The following is a 23,153-nucleotide window of genomic DNA, read 5'->3' on the forward strand; positions in this document are numbered from 1 at the left end:
TCATTTTATCATAGTATCATTTTATCCGACAAAACTATCATGTTATGCAGTAAACCTATCATCACAAACAGGAATGTACATACCTACAAATCAGTAATAGTATCATTTTATCATAGTATCATTTTATCATAATATCATTTTATCCGACAAAACTATCATGTTATGCAGTAAACCTAACATTTATAAGCCAAAAGTATCATTTTAACATATAATCGACAATACATAATATAATCAAATAAGAATTTCAGTACATCAGAAACATAAACCAATCAACAACTAATATTAATCTAAAATCAAATTCAATACATGAATATGAACACAATCAATAAGCTAAATAATAGATAATGATTGTTACCTTCGTTATTTGCTACAGATTCCATCGAAGCAAATTTTCACAGCAATTGAAGAGGTAATCAATGAAAATAAGAACGCAAAATTGAAAACATCTTCCCGATCACAATTATGGAAACAAAATCTGAAGACTATGGAAAATGAATCAAATCTGGAGCCTATGGAAACAAAATAAGCGAGAAGTATGGAAACAAAATCGCAGAGAAGAGGAGAGAATCAAATTGAGTGATCTGGATCAAAATGGAAACAAAATAACAAAGAAGATGAGAGAATCGAAAATCGCTGAGAAGAAACCGATGAGAAGAGCGTGAAATCTGGAGTGAATCTGGAGCGAAATTCAAAAATTAAATTAGCGAAATGACATATTTACCCTCTGCGCCTATTTTTATTAAGTAAATCTAAGTTTGAATCTCAACCACAAGATTATAAAATATGTGTGGTCCAGATTTAGTTATAGAGTTATCATGTGATTTGAGGGTTATGATATGATCGCATATATATATATATATATACTCCTGACCCCATAACACACGTACACATATATACTCCCAACCAAGAGTCTCACATATAGATCTAAATTGGCCCCATTACTAATCTCTTTCCTCAATTTAATTCCAACTAGTCCATAACAAAATAATGACCCAACAAAAAGTATTAAAGTAGCCCAACACTTAAACTAAAGAAAAAGAAACAGTAGCCTAATATACTCCCAACCAACATTACACGTATCTACTCTCCAAAATGCACCGCTATGTCTCTCCTCAAAACAAACTCTTCATCACAAACATGATAATCTAGTTACTTTTATCTCTCTATATCATCTCTCTTTCACGCCTTTCCTCTACAATTCACCCATCAGTACCCCAAGCTTATATCCCTCTCCCTCTCTCTCACACAATACAGAAACAACACAAAACGACACCCATCTCACTCATTCCAAAAATTGGCGAGGCCTCACACCCCTCCGTCGATGACCAATCGACGCTGTCCGCCGCCACTCCAGGCAGTCAGCTCCTCCGTCGGCAGCGCTGTTTCTCACAACCGGTAAGTCCCTCTCTTCTTTTTTTCCAAGACTGAACTTTTACATTAATTTTTCTCACTTGTTCGATTCAAATTATTGGGCAGGCAAGAAATTTTCAGAATTTGAAATTGAAGAGAAACAAGGGGTAGCTTCTAAAGCTTTAAAGATCGAAGCTTTCAAAGGGAGTATCATTCAACAAGTTGCAGCAAATTTTCAAAATAAATTATTTCAGATTCGGCCAGTGAACTAAAGTGAATGTATGAAAGTATGTCATGGAATTGAATGCAGAGACTTTCAAAAATTGTGGATATACCTTCCCGAAGAAGCAAAATTTGCAGATGCAGAAGGTATTGAAAATCTCACTTCTCTCGGTTTCTCCTGCACACTGTGATGTCGAGAATTTGGATTATGGAATCAATATTGTATGGATTTCGTATTCAATGGATTGAGGAGAAAAAAATATATATACCTTTTTCGTGGAAGAGAAGGAACTACGTTGGGATTCTCAGACTTTGGATGGAAGAATGTATGAGGAAGAAATGGCTGCGTTTGTAAAATAAGGAGGAGAAAAGGTTTGATTTTCGGTTGGAGATTTTGAAGGAAAAAATGGAGATATGGGAGAAACCGTACGGTGATAGGATTGGAGAAAATATATTTGACCAAAATTTGACTGAATGACTAGAATGAATAATTAATATTTTGGGCTTCTTAAAATTGGTTCCAACTAAAAAGAAATAAAGAGGCTAAAACAAGATATAAAAGTAATAGGCCAAATATTTAATTTAGAACATTGATTAAATTGTTGTGTCTTTATTTTAGTACTTTGGTATTATTTCAAGTACTCGTAACTTTTCCCATCGATGACTCTCACGACAATCTCATCGACTATTTTCACCACACAATTAATCAATGACCAAAACAAGCATCCACTATTTCTATTCGCAATTAATCAAAACAAAGACAGTATTTTAATCAAGGTCTATCACTCGCTCTTTCTCAAAACAAAACTCATCGTGAAAAGGTACTAAAAAGACGGGTGTTACACAAACTCATCCTAGCCAAGAGTCAAATAAGACTCACAACTACAATTATACTTATTTAAAAAATTTGTTTGAATAATTGCAATAAGCTAAATTTGAAAATATGAATATTTATTTAATACATAATCATATAGTACTAATATTTTTGTAATTCTAAAATTCTCCTACGAATATATACAAATTTTAAGTAAAAAAGTAAAATTTTATAAATAATTTATAATAATCTAAATGTAACTTTTTGTTTTTATTTATAAATTTAAAAATACATGACATATTAAAAAATGCATAAAAAATAATATTAAAATTGATTCCTCGAAAGGATTAGTAATCTTTTTTAGAAATCAAATGGATTCGGTCATATACATACGCGGGAAAGGTAATCAAAAAGGAACTCAATCCAACCTAGCCCACTTCGGTGGTGTGTCTGGCCTGGGCCGAGCCAAGCCCCAGATTGTCCGACCATGGCGGGTTTGGATCGGTCCAATTCATTTGACAACTCTACTTACACATATCTGATTTATTTCCTGAAATAGGATGCAGCAATAAAAGAGAAAATAATAACATATTATGATCACAACCAATATTATTACATTAACACCCATCGAATCTCATTATACCTTTGACTTTATACGTCGACAGTTTCTATATATATATAAATCCAAATCCCATATTATTACATAAATCTTTTTTTATTTCATAGATATGATCTCGTTCGACAAGTAATTGCTGCACCGAAATACCTAGCAATTTAGCTCTATTTTACTGTAAACGCTCGAATTTCACTACACATTTTTTATAGTATCATTTTCTATAGAAGGTTGAATATGGCTACAGTTGTGTATTTTGGTTTTGTTGTTATAACACTAGCCCTGGGATCTGCCTCCGCCTCCACCTCCGCCAAATTCAGCATCCCATTTCTCGGTTTGTCTTAGTTAATTTGGTGCCATTTGTTTTCTTAACTCGAAAACTTTGGTTTCGGTATTTCCATTTTCAGTTTAATCATCTATTATTACTCTGTTTTATTGAGTTATGGGTTGATTATATTGTGATTGCAAAATGAGGCAACTAATTTTTCTCTCTTATTGTGTGTTTCTTGGAATGAAATTTTGTGATATAAGTGAAACTATTTGTGGGTAATGCGAGTATGTGATACCGTATTCTTTTATTTCTAAGTGATTAGCGAAATTGATATTCGTGCATGTGTTCGTGAATACGAAATTGTCTTATTTTTCATTAGGAATATCAATTGCATCAGTTTCAATAGATTAATAGTAGGAATTTTATCGGATTAAAATTTTCATCCTCTTAACATCTACATTACATGCTAGTTTACCGGTTTAATCAGGCTAAAAAAATAAATATTACTCATTTCGTTCGTGAATTAGAGTCCCGTTTTTCTATTTTAGTTCATCCGAAAATAGGAGTCCCGATTCATTTTTACTGAATGAAATGAGACTCCTAATGACGGATGGATGGAGTATATCTAATTTATATATTTTTATTTCTATACATCCTACATTTATAATACATAAAAATATAAAAAAAAATTAAAGAGATTTATTACTATATAAACACAAATATAATTAATACTACTAGTATAAAATTTAAATATATAGTCTAAGAATGATAGTATTTGATAAATACTGTACTGTTAAATGTTTTCATGTATAAGTAAAGATTGTGAATTTGTGATGATATTTGCAAGTTAAAAAACGTAATTAAGATTTTTAAATTAAAATGAAACATAACAAATTTTGATAAATATTACCGAATGTTTTATATTTTTTACGAACTTGTTATACTTCATCCGTCCATAAAAAATAGGTCTGTTGGTGAATGGAACGAATTTTAATACATAATTAGTACTACTAGAAAAATATAGATTAAGTAGGCAAAGTAGGAGAGAATGAGAAGATGTAAATAAAGTACTCCTTCCGTCCCACTGATCCACTCTAAGTAACTCATTTTCTTTTTTGGGATGTCTCACTTTAAATAACACATTTCTGAATATGGAAACATCACTCGCTTCGCAAGGGTGTGATTGCTCTTTCTAATAACTATAGATTTAAAAGTTTTTAAACTATATATGCACATGTGTCCGTGTTGATTTAATTTTTCTCTCTCACTTTATTCTCTCTACTTTCTTCACAAAACAATACTGTATAAAATCTCGTGCCAAATTAGAAATGCTCCAATTAGAAAGGAACGGGGGAGTATAAGAGAGAAAGATAAGGAAATAGATGAGACAATTAGAAGTAACTTCCCATTTTTGTATGGTGAGTACTAATTTTGATGGACCAATGGAAATTAAAAAGATGAGACAATTTTCGTACATGGAGAGTATTAATAAAACTAATGCATATATATTCAAGTGTCAAATCTTGCCAAATAAGATAGGAAGAACATTCAGTAGTTGCACTTAGGGCCAACTCATCGGCTAATCAAACTATAGATTTTATTGGCTATAGAGACTTTCAACTATAATCCTTAAAATTTAGCATGATATTTGGATGAGTAAAGATTTTTGGTTGCAATGACATTCGTGCTTTCTATATTTATACTATTTTGATGTGATTCATGAAACAAATTACTCGTGCATTTGACTATGGAAATATGGAATCCTTGTTTAAAATACTCTCTTTGTTCCAAGATAAGTGAGTCATATTCCTTTTAGGGATGTCCCACTATAAGTGAGTCACTTCTATTTTTAGCAAAAAATCATCTCTCTTACTTTATTCTCTACTTACTTTACTTCTCTATTTTTCTCTCTCTCATACACTCATTTCCATACTTTAACTCTTTTAATATCAATTCCTTAAATTATGTGCCCAAAAGAAATGTTTTCTTATCTTGGAATGGAGGGAGTACTCCAATTTTTTTTATCTTGAAACAAGCTTCCTAGGGAATGCATATTCCATTTCTTTTTATCTTGAAACAAGCTTCCTAGGGAATGCATATTCCATTTCATAACTATGTTATAAGTTATTCTTGAAAGAAAATACGCGTGTAACTAGGGAATGCTTATTGTATCTCATATTTATATGATTGTTGATAATTAGGTGATAAAGTGTGCAAAGTAGTTGTTTGTGGAAAGGGAAAGTGCGTGGCTTCTAATAGTAGCAGTCTTGGATACGAGTGTGAATGCGACGAAGGCTGGACACAATCACGCCCACATGATAGTAACTCCTTCAAATTCCTGCCTTGCGTTGTTCCCTACTGTCAGTTCTTTCTAATCTCACCAAATATTCAGATTACATTTACTGTCGTTGTGGTTTTTCATCGTTTGTTTGTTTATCTCAAGGTGCAGTCAATGTCAGCGGTGATAAAGCTCCTGCTCCTGCTCCAGAACCCAGCCACAACAAATCAAGCAGCTTTATTGATCGTATGAAACCAGTCTTAATTTGCAATCTCTTCTTTGATCATTTAATTGATTCCCACATTGATCATGTGTTGCAGCCTGCTCGTGGACTAACTGTGGAGGGGGCACGTGCAAGAAGACGTCCATGCTCACTCACACGTGTGAGTGTAACGAGGGCTATGACAACTTGTTCAATTCCACTGCTTTCCCATGCTACAAAAAACGTATGTAGTTACTCATTTTAATTCTATTTTAGACTTATAATGTTACAAAATTCAGAATCCAGATGCATGGCATGGTGTTTGTTTTCAGGTGCAATTGGAGGGGACAGCCCGGATCCGGGAAACAGCACGACGAACTCATCGGATTCGAGCCCTGGGCAAAGCTCCAGTGAAGTTGCTGACAGCGGTGAGAAATTTTCTACACAATGCTGCGTTACCTTTTGTTTCATCGCAAATCAACTGTTTAATTTGGGTTTGTTGCAGCTTCAAGCTTTATCACCTGCAGTTGGTTGATTGCCGTGGTTGCAATGTCAGCTCCATTTCCGTGGAACTAAGTTGAAAGAGGCATCCATCTTGCGATTCATTATCATAGTTGTTACTACAATATTTAAAGCTGGTGTGGTTTTGGTTTGGTTACGTTATTGTAGGATTATAGTTGTGTAGAAGAAGGCATTCTCGTTATATCCTTTTCACATGGAAGTATGGAACTCACTCTTAGACTCATCTACCACCTTTGGAGACCTAAATAAACTAAATCGAATTCCAATTCGAAAATCCACAAGAATTTGTTGAGTATATAGCCTTAGGATTATTAGATATTTTTGCAAAATTGTTTCGTAATAACTGAGTTTAAACTTTAATTGCTTTGCATGATTTTACATTATTTTGTTATTTATGTTTGGTATAGTTTGTAGTATATAACAAGCAAGTAACAAAGCGTAATGAAATGAAAATACTTAGGATTTTGACAAGTGCAAAATTGGGCTATCTAATCTGAAAATAAGAATGAAAGTGGTTTTATGGTGTTAATAGTCGTGAGAAGGCAAAAATGGATCCAATCCATATTGTTTAGCGTGGAGCTTTTTATAGTTAGCGAATAGCTGGTCGGCCTCTCTTTGGTTACGCATCAAAGCTTTACGATAATAAGGGCGTAAATCCAAGGGATCCTCCATAGCCATTAATTCATAGCTCCGCATCGCCTCTTGCATCTCCTTTAGCAGCAACCGCATGTCCTCCAGGAACTTCATCTGCGCCATGATCATCCGCTCCTCCTTGGGCTTCATCTCCCTCTGCGGCGCGTGGATCAACCTCCTCGAAATCAACGAGCACCTCTTCGAACCTCCCTATCTCGGTCAGCATCCTCTCGACCATGCGCCTCCACTCCTCCTTTTCCGCCTTCGATACAACCGAGAGCCTCTCATAGTCGGAGAGGGATTTCAACGGGAGAGAATACTCAGCGCTACCTATTAGGCTTTGCGCCAGGGCAGGGGCGGGAAGCTTCCAGAATGTTGCGGCGGAGAATATGACGGCGCAAGCGGCTGCTTTTAGGTGAGGAAGGAAGGGGTTTGGTGGATTGGTTGAGGAGGTGGAGGCGGATTTGATAGCGAATTTTTTCTTGTGTGAGGAGAGGATGGGGGCTGGGAGGAGAATGCGGGCGGCACAGATAGAGGGGCGGTGATTGAGAGATTGGACTTCATTTTAGTTTTGAAGATGAATTTAATTGACCATGCGTAGTTTGCATTTAAAGAGTGTACTCCCTCCGTCCTGGCTAAAATGACACATTGCTTAGCCGGCACGGTGTTTTAGAACTTATTAGTTAAAGTGTTTAATTGGAGAGAGAGAATGTGTGTCTAAGTATTATAAACAAAGATGAATATTTTAAAAGGAGTGAGAAAAAGTGATTGAGTTTATTAATTGGAGAGAGAAACTTACCAAAAAACGAAATCTGTCATCTTAGTTGGGACAAACTAAAAACGAAAATGTGTCATCTTAAGCGGGACGGAGGGAGTAGTATTCAACCGTCACGGAAAGGGCTCAATCTTAATTAATTCTGTTACGATATGGGGCGATATATTGGATCTCTTTTGCGATTATTTAATTAATTCTGTTATGATATGGAGCGAGATAAATAAACTTAAATCATGCTTTTGAAATTAATTCTGTTGAGATTAATTCTGATATGGAGCGAGATAAATAAACTTAAATCATGCTTTTAAAAAATTTCAAAGATACGGAGTATTCATTCTTGTCATCTCAATTTAATACTATTATTTAGAAAAAAATAGCAATTTAGTGAATTAATTTATGATATTAATTAACACGTACACTACCCAACTAAATCACTATATATAATTGTAAAATAATTTGATCACTTAAATAGCAATAGTATATTTTTTAAATAAATTGCATTAGTTTATTTAATACTTTTATAGTCTAATTTTTAGTTTTTTTCTATTGTTCATTGTGCTGTTCTTTCCTAGTTTGTTCTTTTTATGTTAAATCTTTTAAAATATTTATCAATGCAATAGCATGAAATCATTTATTTAATATATGGAATTTTTTTTAAAAATTAAATATTTTTCTTATTCATATTTATTACTCAATGTCCCGGGAAACAACGTCACAAAGCCCGGAAGGGATCACCTCCTACATTATATTCTACATTTACCAATACACCATTTTAAAGTGGACATGTGGAACCCATAATTATGGTAGAATCTATTTTCAATATAACCTCTCCCATATTTCCTCCATTTACCATTTTTAATCTAAATGTGTTAACTCTTTTTATAAATAATTGTAGTAGTTAATTAACGTTTCTATATTTTTAATTACGAAGTGAATTATGCTTATTACGAGACCAGTTTATGAATTATGAATCTATTTAAACCTAATTAATTAGGCACACAATGTCGTTCTATAATCTTAGCAAATACACTTGTTTATACACGAATGTGTTCTTCTTTGCAAAGAAAATAATGTGAAAAGTTATGATATCTTATAGGGGTGCGTTAAAATGACAACACTCTTAAAATGACAATGTGACACCACGCTAAACTGCAATATTATATATGCTAGACTGCAATAGTATAAACGCTAGACTGCAATCTATAGATTGCAGTCTAGCGTATTGGATATTGCAGTCGGGAAAAGTTGCAGTCTAGTGTATTGGATATTGCAGTCCGTGAAAATTTATCCTTGAGCAATTTTTATGATTGCCACATGGCAGCTTATTATTCGTCTACATGTACAAATGATTGGCTAGGAATGGTGGTATGATGTTACTTTAAGAGGTGTTGTCATTTTAACACAATCCTATATATATATATATTCTAAACAACTTAAAGCACATGAACTTTAGAGGTAAAAATAATCACAACAAAATTTTAATTTTTGAATAAGCCATGCAATATTTGTTATTTTTATAGGAATCATTTATATCGTGGAATTTGTTTCAATAAAATATGAAAAATTAAGAAAATAATAAAAGAAAAATTATTTTGAAACAATCACTAAAAACTTATATTGCTATTTTATATTTTAAAATAATCAAAATACTTATATTATACATCATTGGTATTTAGCATGTGGTATATCATAACTATAAAATCATGGAGAATAAATCATTTGGTTTAAGCAGAAATCTTAATAATAAATTCGTTCAGAATAAATAGCAATATGATATTATTAGTATTTTTTTAAAAATGAGATAACACAATTACTTTGATTAAAATAGTAGAAATAGAAACAAAAGAGAGAAAGTCACGGAAAGGCTAAAAAGATTATGTTAGAAATAGATTTTCTTCCCTTCAATATAAATCCACATGTCCAATTACAGTGGTGTATTAGCAAATGTAGTATATAGTGTTGGAGGTGATCCTAGCAAATGTAGTATATAGTGTTGGAGGTGATCCAATCTGCACAAAGCCACTTCAATTATGTTAGTACTCCTCCGTTCACCATTTAAAGAGTCATTTTGACTGAGCACAAGTTTAAAAAAAAAATTTGACTTTTGATGAAGAAAAAGTAAAAGGAAAAAGTGAATGAATTTAAAATATTCGTTTTATATTGAATTTTGAGTGTATAAAGTTAATGGAATATGAGTACAGCTTAAAAGTGAAATAAAATAAAATAGCAAAGTTGTTCTTTAAATAGAGAACCGTGAGAATAAAAATATTATTCTTTAAATGGTGGATAGAATAAAAGTTTTCTTTAAAATAAACGATACTATAGGTTTACGAAGTTCTGGAAGTTTCTAAACCTTTAATAAAAGTTCACAAACAATTCATTTATACTAAAGATCTGGAAGTTCTCTGTCGAACCGGGCTTTACTCTACTAGGCTGGTAGAATATTTCTTATTTTGATTTGCTAAATCCAATTGTAAATTGGGTCGGGCCCATCTCTCTCTAGGTATGCTCCAAAATATGATTACATAGTTTTAAATGTGTGAATAGTGCAAAGAATAAAATAAAATTAAGAAAAAATCTTTCTATAAGCCGTCTAGATATTATCAGTAACAAGTGGGAAGGCAACATTAAAACTTCACATCTCACAACTCCCAAATATCATCTCACAAAATTCCATGCTTTCACACTATATCCCAACTAGTGAGGTTTTAAGGGCCACACAAATTTCAACTTTTCATGGGTAGGAAGAAAGGTAAGGCTGAAGAATTGCCATAGTCATGAGTCCTTCAACTACTATTCCTTCCACAAATGTTTTTGAGATTGGAAATTACACCACTACATTAATAAAAGCTGAGCCAAACGTATGCAATAGAAATAAGAATAGAAATAATAGCCCTCCAAAACCAGTGTTGATATGCAGCCCCATAGAAGAAGGTGTTTTCCCAGTGTTATTGTTCCTTCATGGCTATCTTCTCTACAACTCTTTCTACTCTCTCCTTCTCCAACACATAGCATCCCATGGTTTCATCGTCGTTGCACCGCAGGTTAGTTATATATAACACATTCTTTTGCTTCTTAATTTATCTTATTTTGATAATTAAATTCCTTCCTATATGAGATTTAGTTTTGTTGGCTTTGATGATATTTGTTTCTTGTAGAAGTTGTTTCTTCCTAATATTTGTTTTTTAATCAATGGAAATGAATGTACTTAAATGTCTAAATTAATTTGTATGGAAATTATAAAATCAATCAAATTGTAACAGGATAATGTTGATTGAAGCATGAGACTTGAAGATTATACTAATTGAGGATTTTTTACTTCCAACATTGAAGTTTGTAGGACAATATCTTTCACCAACTAAAGCATGTCATGACATGTTCATTTTTTTTGTTTCAATTTGCACAAGTTGTACTTGATAGCAGGATCAGATGCAAATGGAGAAATTAAGACAACTGCAGAAATAACCAATTGGTTGGCCCTAGGATTAGGGCAAGTTCTACCACCAGAAGTGAAGGCAGATTTGGGTAAATTAGGACTAGCTGGACATAGTCGAGGAGGAAAAGTTGCATTCGCATTTGCTCTAACAAAATCAACTTCCCTAAAGTTCTCAGCCCTAATTGGCATTGACCCGGTCGATGGAAGCGACGTTGGGAAGCAAACTCCCCCACCCGTCCTCACCTACGTCCCGCATTCCTTTGATCTGGATGGCACTGCGGTGCTAGTGGTGGGGGCGGGACTGGGGGAGGTGCCGCGGAATCCGCTTTTTCCGCCGTGTGCTCCAAAAGGAGTGAATCACAAATACTTCTACAGTGAGTGTTGCAAGCCAGCTTACTACTGCGTGGCCAAGGACTACGGCCACCTTGACATGCTCGACGATGATACTAAAGGGATACGGGGCAGGCCGACATATTGTGTGTGCAAGAATGGGGAGTCTAGGGGCCCAATGAGGATATTTGTTGGGGGCATTTTGGTGGCATTTTTGAAAGCATATTTGGAAGATGATGAGAGCGAACTTGTTGCAATAAGAGAAGGGTATGATGAAAAGGTTCCTATTCAGCTTTCAACATTCGAATTTCAAGTCTAGCTCAGTTTAAGAGTTAGCATATGTACTAGTAATAAAGAGACAATTCAAAATGTGAAATGTAGTTTGCAGGAATTTATGTTGCCTTTTAACCACTTTCTGGTTAAGAATTTGTGTAGCTTTACCATTTTACTCCCTCCGTCCCCGATTAGAAGTAGCACTTTGACCGAGCACGGATTTTAAGAAATGTAAAGAAAAGTTGATTGAAAAAGTTAGTAGAATGTGAGACCCACTTTTTCATATTAGTTTTATAATAAAATGTAAGTGAAATGGGTTAGTAGAATGTGGGACCTACTTATCATTTATGGTAAAAATAAAGTGCTACTCTTAATCGAGGACGGACCGAAATGAAAAAGTGCTACTCTTATTCGGGGGGACGGGGGAAGTATGTTTTTTCTGCAAGAAGAGAAACGGCAACATGAATTATGGTTTCTTTTTAATAGAGTCCATCTTTTTACTTCCTTCTGTCCCAGAACAGATATCCTAGTTGGCTAGCTGTATATTAACACTAAAATAACCCGTTACAAAAATGACTGTAATTACAATTATTACAAGAAGAAAGAAACACTCACAGTTAAAAGAGAAAAAAACCAGAAATTATATTCCCAATGCTCTTTTACTAACACATACTAAAGCGAGAAAAAATAAAGAAGCAGCAATTACAAGTATTACAAAAAAAGAATAAAATAAACAACAGATAACAGATTGAACTAAAATCTATGCAGATTGTGAGACGGACCAAATTCCAACATCATATTCATTCTGTCATCCAAACAATTCTTCTTGTATTTTTTTCATATGTACACTACAAATTAAACTAGCAAGTACTTCTAAAAAACGAAAAAGAAAAAACCTAAGGCATGAAAAGGTTGTTTCCACAGTTGCATCTCCACGCCTCTGGATAGTACTCCAACGGCATCCTTATCCCCGGCTGAATCGACACGTGCACCGCCTTGCACGGTGCACAACTCCCGCATTTCGATCTGCACGACGGCGGTGACGATCCCAGTCCTCCTAGCCGCCGCCGCTCCATCACCGCCCTCTCACCTGCGGATTAAACCGATCATTGTTTAATTTGGAAAGTTTAGAAATAGGCCCCATAAAGGAGTCGGGGGTTTTCCAACATGCATATATGGGCTACTCACCCCTTAAAAGGCCTCATAAAAGGAGGATTATCTAAAAATATATAAACGAGACAGAATCATCAACAAGTCAATACGAGACAAGAATGAGAGTTTGTTAAATACTAATGAGACTACTTATTTTTATATCTAGGTAACATTCTAGAAAAATATTTACTTAATTGGCGAGCTGGGTTGAAGCCTAGAGCTGAAACGGAGGAGAGAAGGGCAAAAAGAGCAAGGGTGGCGAAGGAGAGGACTAGCTGCCGGCGGCGGAATATGGCCATTGCCGGAGTTTGTGGCGATGCAGAATATGAGAGAGAATGTTTGAATGAAGAATTATTGTGAATGAGAGTGACAGTGAGAATAAAAATATGTAGTACTAGTACAGTAGTGGGAGAATAGGAAATGTATTATTGGTGGAATGGAATGAGAGAGCGTTGCGTGCGATTGAGTCCAAGTCAAAGAGACATCTTATTACCTAAACTGAAAGGTTGTGAATGAATAGGTATGGAGATAGGACCTTCTGCTGTTTACTAAACTTCACATCACCCTGCAACCAGCCTACCACACCATTTCTACCTGTCTTCTTATTATGAGTGGAGAGATTATTGTTGAGGCTAACATAATCGTTTTGTTAATAATAATAATAATAATGATTTGTTTATCTAGTTTGTAAGGAAAACCGCAGGTAACATGCCACAAAATTGTTGGACCATTAAAAAGTTAATTCAAAATCAAATAATACTTCAAATTACTATTCGCCCTTGCACACAATTCACAAATTCACAATTGCGTAAACATTTAGTAATCGAATTTGATCTCACTGCTTCAATGACCGAAACGCCCCCAATGACTTGGGTCCATTCAATTAACTTAGACTCATCAAATGGGTATCTTAGTCCTTATAGCAGGAATTTCAAAACATAAATTCCAATTTAGGCGTTTCCGCAAAGCTGATTTTCGTGAGAGAGATAATGGCTTCTCTAATCACGGTATGAACTTTCTTAAGTTATATCGTTTCAAAATCTGTAATCTTCCGCGCTTGTGATTACTAAGTATTAATTAAAATTGCATCTTTTTTGCTTTTATTTGTTTGGATGTTGTGTTTGGAGAATGTAATTATATGTTCCAGGAGAAATACTCAGTTGCTAGATTAACGAGTTTGTCAAGAACCTTGTCAAAAATAAGAATTGGAGAATGATAATTTCGCGAATCCATAATCTCCAGCGAACGAGTTTTGGGTTGTTGCATTTCCAATCTGTGTAAAATGCTCCAATCCTTGACTTTCTAGCTTGCTCCTTTGGGAGGACTTGCAAATACATATGTTCGAATCAGTTTCAAATGAACTTTTAATTCAATCTATTTGAGCGTGTAAAGAGCAAGAAGTTCTCAACTTATGAAAACATGTTCTTTGTTTCATTGTATTACTGGATACAATTGTAATGAAAAGAGAACAGTACATCCTATTCAGTTTCTGGTGTTATGCTACTTATTACATACGGAGTATTTACATACACTTACTGCTTCAAAGAATAGCTCTCCTCTATTGTCTATCTAGTGTTTTGCATACATCTATATACATGTAGAGTTTTGTTTGTTTCTACTTCATGTCATTTATTACTTTATTTTCCTGGTTTGCTTAGAGCCTTAGAGTTGTCGATTAACTGGTAGTTTCTGTCAGTAAGGTAATATTGTGACTTGTTATCTTCTTTTCATTGCTATTGTGATTTCCCCTCTACTAAGTGGATTGCATGTGAAGACCAAAAAGAGTAGAAATTACAAAGTCAATCCAAGCTATTTGAAGCAGGATCCGAGGGAAGAGCTTATTCAGGCATGGTACATGGATGACAGTGATGAAGACCAGAGGCTTCCTCATCATACAAATCCACAACAATTTGTGTCCTTCGACAAACTTGATGGTATTCAGTCTTTGCATTTCCCTACTATATAAGTAGATTTAATAGCTAACTTGCGTGACAACAACCTCGTCCTCCTAGAGCTTGTTCAATCTTACCTAGTTTTATCTAGTAGGTTTTATTGTTAAGGCATATTTTAAATCTTAGTCTGTAGGCTGCACATTCTGTTTTACCCGCTTTCTCATTTTTTTTCAGCTTCTAAGATGAGTTGCGTTGTCATTTTTCAGAGCTAGGTGTGCTTAGCTGAAGGCTTGATGCTGATAATTATGAAACTGACCCAGAGTTGAACAAAATTCGCAGAGACCGTGGATATTCTTATAGTTTCAACTCATGTTCTAAATAGATAGTTAATTGCTCTCTGTTTAACATTAGCATAACGGAATACAATTTGCTTAGGATTTTTGTGAAGTTTGCCCCGAAAAGCTGCCAAATTATGAAGAGAAAATCAAGAACTTCTATGAAGAACATCTTCACACTGATGAGGAGATCCGCCATTGTGTTGCTGGAAGCGGTAAATATTGTGTTCGACTTACTGTATGCTATTGGACGACCATAGTGCCTAATAGCAGTTTCTTGGTCATGAAGGTTATTTTGATGTGCGATGAAGCTTGGATCCGCATCTGGGTTAAGAAAGGGGCAATGATTGTTCTTCCAGCTGGAATTTATCACGGCTTTACACTTGATTCAGACAATTACATCAAGGTAGGTTCAGAATAACAGTTACCACTACTTTGTTTTAACCTCTATCACTAGCATCACTTGAATGTATGCAGGCAATGCGGCTATTTATTGGTGATCCTGTATGGACTCCTTTTAATCGTCCTCACGACCATCTCCCTGTGCCTTTTCCCCCATTTATCAGTATATCCTAGATTATGATAACCATTTGCACGAAATATTAGCAATTCCGCCTATATTATCTGCAGGCAAGAATATGTTGATAGCTTTGTGAACAAGGCCGGCGGTGGTCCAGCAGTCAATGCTGCAGCTTAAAACGCTTGTTTTCATACTGTTTGAAACCTCAATGTGTGGTTGCATTGGAATCGCTTTCATGTAATATAATGAGCTCGAAATAAACAGGTGTTACGAGGCTATATGGATGCTCGAGTGAACAATTCTTGATAGGATATGGATGCTACTTTTGAAGTTAACTCTTATTGTGTGTTTCGCAATATCTACAATATGTAACGTTACATCATGTGGTTTTTGGTTATGAAGGTTGCTTTTTGATGTATGTTGTGGACTTGCCACCCGGTCCTCTGTTCTTGCTACTTAACACAACATTGTTGTAAATAATTGCTCCCTCCATCCCTATGCAGTTGAGATATTTCTTTTGGGCACTCATTCTGAGAAAATGATAAATAAATAGTTAAAATAGAAATAGAATAAAGTAAGGAAGAGAATAATATAGAGAAAACTCTCTTTATATTACTTTTTCTTATTATACTATTTTTCCACTTTAATTATTTATTATTATCATTTATTAAAATGAATGCAAAAAGAAAACGATCCAGCAACGACGAATGGAGTGAGTATTAAAAAATGCCCAAAGCATTACATGTGCTAGCTCTGTCCCTCCTTCGAGGTTTGCTTAGACTCAAATTACTAAAGTTTTTTCAAATGTTGATATATTAATATTCAGAAACTATAGACCAATATTTTTTATTTTAATTCATCATTTTAGCAGTATTTGCTTGGTTCAAGGTTTTATTTCTAGTAGTCACAAACCTTCCATTTGTGTTTCTTCTCCTTTTTGATGGAATGGATTCTACATGGCTCCTCGTTCCAAATGAGATTATCGTTTCCCCAATTGTGCTTAGAGCATCCAAAATGGTGATAGCATAGCCATAAGCTTCCACAAACTCCTTCTGCCACATCATCAGCAGTAAAATTTTTCCTGCCACATCATCAGGACAAATAACTGGACAAGCAATAGGCTAGCCACAATAATCAAAATTAAAAAAACAACTAAATTTACGGAATTAAACACAAAATACGGAATTAAATTTACGACACATATACGGAAAAATTCATTAATTTTTTTTAAGTACATTAATTTAAAAAAAATTACATAATAAAAAAAATCGAGCTTCCACACACGAGCCCCCACCCCACTCTACTCCTCGTCATCGTCGCCGCCGTCCCTGCCGCCACCCGGCCCCCGGGACCCCCAAACCTGCGGCATCTAAGCACCCCCTTCCCTTCCTCTTCTTCTTCGGTGCGCCCCGGCCTCGGCCCCGCCCTACTCCCCCTGTTTGAACGGGAGTGTTCGCCTCCTCGAGATCTATCCCCAGCTCCTCTAAAGAGAAAGTCTTTACCCCAAATCTCGCCAAAATGGCGCTCGCCGGTCGTAATGGTTCGGCGAGCAGACAGGCCAGCGCCGGGAATCGGCTAGCCGGTCGCTCGCCGACCATTGTGGATGCTCTTAGGGATGTGAGTTTGGCATATTTGGGCCTGGTAGGGGGAGTATTTTCTTTGGTTAACTAGAAACACCAAAATATTTATAAATCTTAATTATTTTTAAACAATTCTCCTTCCGTCCATAAAAAATATCTCATTTTACTATTTTGGAATGTCCGTCATTTAAAGTCTAATCTACTTATTTAATTAAGTAGAAACACCAGAATATTTATAAATCTCAATTATTTTTAGACAATTACTTCTTCCATCAGTAAAAAAATGTCTCATTTTGTTATTTTGGAAGGTCTGTGATTTATGTCTAACTTACTTTTTTCCATTTTAGATAAATGGACCTCTTCATTCAACTAACTCATTACACGCATATTTTATTATAAAATTAATAGGAGTATATAAAATGTGGTGTACGTTCCACTAAAAATATAGGACCAAATGGCAAGTCCACAACATACATCAAAACAAACACTAAATTCTAGTATTAAAAATTTAAGGAAATAGTGCTATTTTAATTATAGTGATACTATTTCAATCAAAATTCTAAACATTGTTATAAATAATTACTTAATTATTGTTTATACATTATATTAAAATAGTAATCAGAATCTTAAAAATAAGAAAAAATCGTACAGTAATTAAAACAAACACTAAATTCTAAAAATTTAAAAATTAAATTGCTTTCCCTACTAGAATCCTCACAAACAAAAATGGTCCTAAGGTTTTGATTTCTTTTTCAAATTCACACCGAGCTTGTCATTTTTTAAAGAGTTACACATGAGAGGCACTTCCTTCATTTGTCTGGAATAATTATTTCATATTTCTTCGTTTTTGTCCTTTACAGTAATATTTTTTAAAATAAAATTTATATTATGCTAATTTCTTATATAAAACTATATATAAAACTAATATAGTTAATTTCTTTTTTAATTTTAAATCATAGTTTTATACGCTCTTCGTTCACAAAAAATAATCTCATTTATCATTTTAAAATGTCCATAAAAAATAGTATTATTTCTAAAAAAAAGAAGTTCTTTTCTCATCGTTTTTTCACTGTTTCTCCTCCCTTTTATATTTTATTAATTTTTTTAAATATCTTTTATTTTTATCTATTACTCCATCCGTCCATAAAAAATAGAGTACGTTTATCATTTTAGGCCGTCTACAAAAAATAGAGCACATTCATTTATGGAAAGTTTTTAATAAAATAATAACCATACACATCATTTTATTTACCACTTATGTCAATAGAATTAAAACTTCTCTTTTACACTAACACTCCTTTCCTCTTACTCCCTCCGTTCCACAGTAATAGAGGCAATTAATTTCTGCATTCATTTTTAAAAAATGATATTAAATAGTTAAAGTGGAGAGAGAGTAAAGTAATAAAGATAATAATGTAGAGAAGAGTCTTATCTACAATATTCTCTCTTTTACTTTATATTTTCTCCACTTTAACTATTTATAATTATTTTTTCAAAACGAGTATGCAAAATGAAGTGTCTCTATTACTATGGAACGGAGGGAGTACTTTTTTTCATATTCTCTATTACTTTACTAATTTTAATATTTCTTTTTTCTTATTTTACTAATTTCTTGTTAAAATAAATTTGTGATCTCCACGTATGGAACTAGTAGAATTTTTTAGATCGAGAGAGTACGATTAATAATTTGACCACTGTCCGAACAAACTTAAATCAAGAACGTAATAATTGGTGTCATAACTGCGTTGTTCCATCCAATAAGCGTCCTCCACGTCAGAGCTTCATATTATCATTACACGGCTCCGCTGAGTCAAAATTTTGGCATCGGAATCGTCGAGTTCAATGAAGACAACTGGAGGTAATCCGAGGTGCGGCGGGGCAGCCTATGCCTTTCTAGGCCTCCTTCTTCTCACCACGCTCACCCATGTTTCCGCGCTATCGGTCACCGTAAACGACGTCGAATGCATTTACGAGTACGTCTTGTACGAAGGCGACACCGTTTCAGGCAATTTCGTCGTCGTCGATCACGATATTTTCTGGAGCTCCGATCATCCCGGCATCGACTTCACGGTATCTTTCTTAGCCTTTTGTTTTCCCCTAATTTTGCATGTCTCGATCTGTGAAAATTGATTCAATTTTGCCAGCTGCGATCTAGGTTTGGTGAATTGGGAATTGGATTAACTAGTCCTTAGACCTAGTGTGTAGTTGTCGTGCATTGTAAAAGATAAATCTTTAACAAGTAATAGTTGAGAACATGTGGAATTTGTCCTGCATTAATTTCATATATGAAAAAGGTTGAATTTTAATTAAAATATAAACATTCTTTGCGTGTTTCCTGCTTGTTAGTGGAGCTGCCATCAGGCAGAGTGCTAGTTCCATTTCTGTTAGTTACTACTCCACTATGGATGTATAAGTGACTCTCAAGTCCCAAATTATGAAGAAGATGATTTATTTGTTTGGTAGCTTGAGCACTTTTTTATTAGGTCTGTGGCTGGAAAACAAAGTTCTTCCCCAATCTTGTTAATTGGAAGAATTCTATTGTTTGCCATCCTACACTGGCAGTAGAACCCTTTAATATCAACTCTTTCAAACCGTGGCTGTGACTTGCTGATAATTTAACTAAGATAACATGTACTAACATTCTTAGAATATCTATTTCTTCACAAACCATTAACTTGCAAATTACAAGGTTTGCACATAGATCTTCACTTGATTCTATCAAAATATTGTGTCCCAATGTTCAAAATCATGTTCACTCATGAGCATAGTGGAATGAGGAGACTATATGACAACAAAAGCGAGTATCCTGTTCCTCTAAGATGGGTTTGATTTAAAGGATTGCTTTTCTAGTTTGAATTCTTATTTAGAATTAATATTATAGATTTTTCGTTTATTTTGGGCTCCATATCCATCTAGATTTGAGAATATGTTTTTGCTTAGCCATGCTTTAAGGTTACTGCATAGCTTAACTCATGAACACGCATTAAATCTATGTGAACGTTGAAGCTTTAATAATTATTTGAGATCAGCTGCTCAAAGTTTGATGGTGTTCATAATTGTCATGTTGCTTATTGCTGTAGGTAACATCACCAGCAGGAAATATTGTGCACACTTTGAAAGGAACATCTGGGGACAAGTTTGAGTTTAAGGCCCCTAGAAGTGGAATGTACAAATTTTGTTTCCACAATCCTTATTCGACACCAGAGACAGTCTCTTTCTACATTCATGTCGGCCATATTCCCACTGAACATGACCTTGCGAAGGATGGTTTGTCTCGTCTTACTTTACACATTTCACACTATTGATAATTCTTTTTAACTTTCATTCACATAATTGTTTTCTTCTCCTTTTCCCCTGATCTTAACAGAACATTTGGACCCCATTAATGTCAAACTTGCTGAACTGAAGGAAGCTTTAGAATCTGTAACTGCCGAGCAGAAGTATTTGAAAGCCCGTGATAGTCGTCATCGTCATAGTATGATACTTCTATCATTTTCTGAATACTTGATTATTTTTCTCTTGCTTTCTTATTTATTTCCTATGTTGGTTTCTCTAGGCTTGAGAGATACCCCTTCTGCTAAGTTTTTGATTACACTGCTTGTCATTCTTAGACGCCCTCTTGTTGCAGTAGGATTATATAGCAGGTGATTATAACTCTGCTGAAAATTTTCAGATAATTAACGACTGGCATATTCTAAAAATTGGCCTCGTTATACTAAACTGTGTAGTTCACTAAATATTGGTAGTCATAGTGTTTGGGTCCTGTTACTGAAAATAAGAAGATAGAAGAAGCCTTAAGAAAATCGTATCTATCTTAGGATGCTTGTTTCCTTTTTTTTGTGTGTATTTTTTTTTCTTTTTTGGACATGTTGCTCAATGTTCCTGGAGGGATTGAATGAGACTATGGTTCATTTCTCTTAAAATAAACCAAAAATCCACCCTCTGTGTTAGTGTTCGATCAAAGTGTATGCCATTTTTGTGATTCTTAAATACGAAACAAAAAATATAATTTCATAAGCTTACTTCTATGAGGGCTTTATGAGATAACTTTATCTTGGAACTTGTTTCCTAATATCCTCTGTTAGCTTATCCCTACTCTATTTCTGAGCTTGGTATCCTTATGTAAATACTATCTATCTTCTTCCTGCAGCAAATGAGAGTACGAGAAGGCGCGTCATATTTTACACAGTTGGGGAATACCTCTTGCTTGCACTAGTAAGCGGACTTCAGGTTGTCTACATACGTCGCTTGTTTAGTAAATCAGTTGCATACAACCGTGTTTGATCAAACTGCTAGCGACTTTCCTCTCCTCAAATCTGGTTTGATTGTTCGCTCGGCTGGGGAAGATGATGTTTGGTGCGGTTTGTACAACAGAAATGGTTTCTATTTAACTGCCCTTGTTGTTTGAAATTATTGAGCAAACTCGATTTAGTTAGAGAATCTCATTAATGTAATTTCTTTGAATTAGTTGTCGAATGATTTTTGCTTGTCCTATACTGAGGATTTTAATTTAGTGAACCTATTTAAATTTCTTCAGACAGCTGATTTTTGTGAGCTTTTTGCATTTTGTGAAATAGAACTTGAGTTGGCTGGCTGGATGTGTTTGTCTATAAAGACAAGAAGCCACAGATTTCTTGTAAAATTATGGAAGAATAGGATTTAGGAGGCAACGAAGTCTGAAACAAAAATAAATGTATTATATCATCTATTTTTTCAGCACTGCTAAAATAAATGTATTATATCATCTATTTTTTCAGCACTGCTACTATTTCACTGTTTACTCCATTTTGCTCCTTAAGAGCATTCGCAGCGATTGTTTTTTCCCCTCCGTCTGTGCCGCTGAGCAGGCGGCGTCCGTCCGCCGCTGGAGCTAAGAGCACGACCGTGCCGCTGAGCAGCCCTATGTGGCACGTCCAAATTCGATTTTTATTTTTTATTTTTTATTTTTTTAAAAATTCATAAATAATTCGAAATAATACCAAAATTTAAAAAAAAAATTTGGATTCCCAAAAAATAGAGCCGTTTATGGACGTTTTTTTTGGATATTTGTGATTTTTTATAAATTTTTTTATCCCAAAATCATCTATAAATACACACATTCATCATCCACTTTTCACATCAAATTATCCCTCATTCATACTTTTTCATACTAATTCATCTACATCTTCCTCTCTTACCCAAACCCTCTCTAAAAAATTCAAAAATGGATTTCACCAATCTCATTGCGGAAGCGGAGCGCGAAGAACAAGAATATTATGAACAATATTGTGCCGCCTATGAAGCCTATGTCGCCGCCAATACCCCCGCCCCTCCTCCTCAACCAACTAGAGCAAAACGTCGCTACATCCCTCGTGATCAAGAGGGAGCCCACGAAAGGCTCGTTGCCGACTATTTTTTCGACCAGCCACGGTATCTAGAAGATTACTTTCGGCATCGTTTTCGCATGTCAAAATGGTTGTTTATGCGTATTGTCAACACATTGTCTAGCCGCCTTGAATACCTTCAAGAAGGTGCAGACGCAACCAGCCAGCAAAGTCTCACGGCGTTGCAAAAGTGTACTTGTGCCATCACGACAACTTGCTACTGGGCAAACGGCTGACCTCTTCGATGAGTATTTGCATGTCGGTGAGTCAACTGGAATCCTATGCCTCAAGAGTTTTTGCGACGGCGTTCGTTCTGCTTTCGGCGAGGAATTCCTTCGGGCACCCACCACCGACAATTGTCAACGGTTGCTTAGTCTTCACGAAATAGTCTACGGTTTTCCCGGTATGCGTGGAAGAATTGTCCGACTGCTTGGAGGGGGCAATACTTAAGCGGTCACAAAGGCGGCGGCCCAACGCTTATCCTTGAAGCGGTCGCCGACTACCGCCTATGGATTTGGCATGCATATTTCGGTGTTGCCGGATCCAACAACGACTTGAACGTGCTATATTCTTCACCACTCTTCGATGATGT

General features: G+C 35.0%; 4 protein-coding genes, 1 long non-coding RNA gene and 1 pseudogene across 6 annotated transcripts; 5 read left to right on the forward strand and 1 right to left on the reverse strand.

Moving 5' to 3' along the window:
• The first annotated feature begins 1,099 nt into the window (after positions 1-1,099).
• Positions 1,100-1,682, forward strand: LOC125191890. Its single transcript, XR_007171271.1, has 2 exons — positions 1,100-1,395; positions 1,477-1,682. It is a non-coding gene; the product is annotated as an uncharacterized LOC125191890 (long non-coding RNA).
• A 3,771-nt stretch (positions 1,683-5,453) lies between these two features.
• LOC125192134 lies at positions 5,454-6,546 on the forward strand. The gene is made up of 5 exons (XM_048089610.1): positions 5,454-5,630; positions 5,720-5,794; positions 5,869-5,994; positions 6,083-6,178; positions 6,256-6,546. Exons 1-5 carry the CDS (start codon positions 5,586-5,588, stop codon positions 6,283-6,285), a joined length of 372 nt encoding a protein of 123 aa, XP_047945567.1. The 5' UTR covers positions 5,454-5,585; the 3' UTR covers positions 6,286-6,546.
• A 3,771-nt stretch (positions 6,547-10,317) lies between these two features.
• On the forward strand, positions 10,318-11,869 carry LOC125196609 (chlorophyllase-2). Its single transcript, XM_048095198.1, has 2 exons — positions 10,318-10,724; positions 11,088-11,869. Exons 1-2 carry the CDS (start codon positions 10,458-10,460, stop codon positions 11,763-11,765), a joined length of 945 nt encoding a protein of 314 aa, XP_047951155.1. The 5' UTR covers positions 10,318-10,457; the 3' UTR covers positions 11,766-11,869.
• A 598-nt stretch (positions 11,870-12,467) lies between these two features.
• Positions 12,468-13,248, reverse strand: LOC125196613 (EPIDERMAL PATTERNING FACTOR-like protein 4). The gene is made up of 2 exons (XM_048095203.1): positions 13,062-13,248; positions 12,468-12,809 (listed from the first exon to the last, which is right to left on the reverse strand). Exons 1-2 carry the CDS (start codon positions 13,168-13,170, stop codon positions 12,616-12,618), a joined length of 303 nt encoding a protein of 100 aa, XP_047951160.1. The 5' UTR covers positions 13,171-13,248; the 3' UTR covers positions 12,468-12,615.
• A 1,482-nt stretch (positions 13,249-14,730) lies between these two features.
• Positions 14,731-16,036, forward strand: LOC125194603 (annotated as a pseudogene).
• A 2,914-nt stretch (positions 16,037-18,950) lies between these two features.
• On the forward strand, positions 18,951-21,734 carry LOC125196610 (transmembrane emp24 domain-containing protein p24beta3-like). 2 transcript variants are annotated; one of them, XM_048095200.1, is made up of 5 exons: positions 18,951-19,268; positions 20,279-20,465; positions 20,566-20,673; positions 20,755-20,842; positions 21,349-21,476. In XM_048095200.1, exons 1-5 carry the CDS (start codon positions 19,041-19,043, stop codon positions 21,353-21,355), a joined length of 618 nt encoding a protein of 205 aa, XP_047951157.1. In that variant the 5' UTR covers positions 18,951-19,040; the 3' UTR covers positions 21,356-21,476. The 2 variants fall into 2 exon arrangements, with proteins under 2 accessions (XP_047951157.1, XP_047951156.1); XM_048095199.1 differs by lacking the exon at positions 20,755-20,842 and having other exon boundaries at positions 18,962-19,268; positions 21,349-21,734.
• Positions 21,735-23,153: the final 1,419 nt, after the last annotated feature.

This window comes from Salvia hispanica, chromosome 6 (assembly GCF_023119035.1).
Source record: "Salvia hispanica cultivar TCC Black 2014 chromosome 6, UniMelb_Shisp_WGS_1.0, whole genome shotgun sequence".
NCBI lineage: Eukaryota > Viridiplantae > Streptophyta > Magnoliopsida > Lamiales > Lamiaceae > Salvia > Salvia hispanica.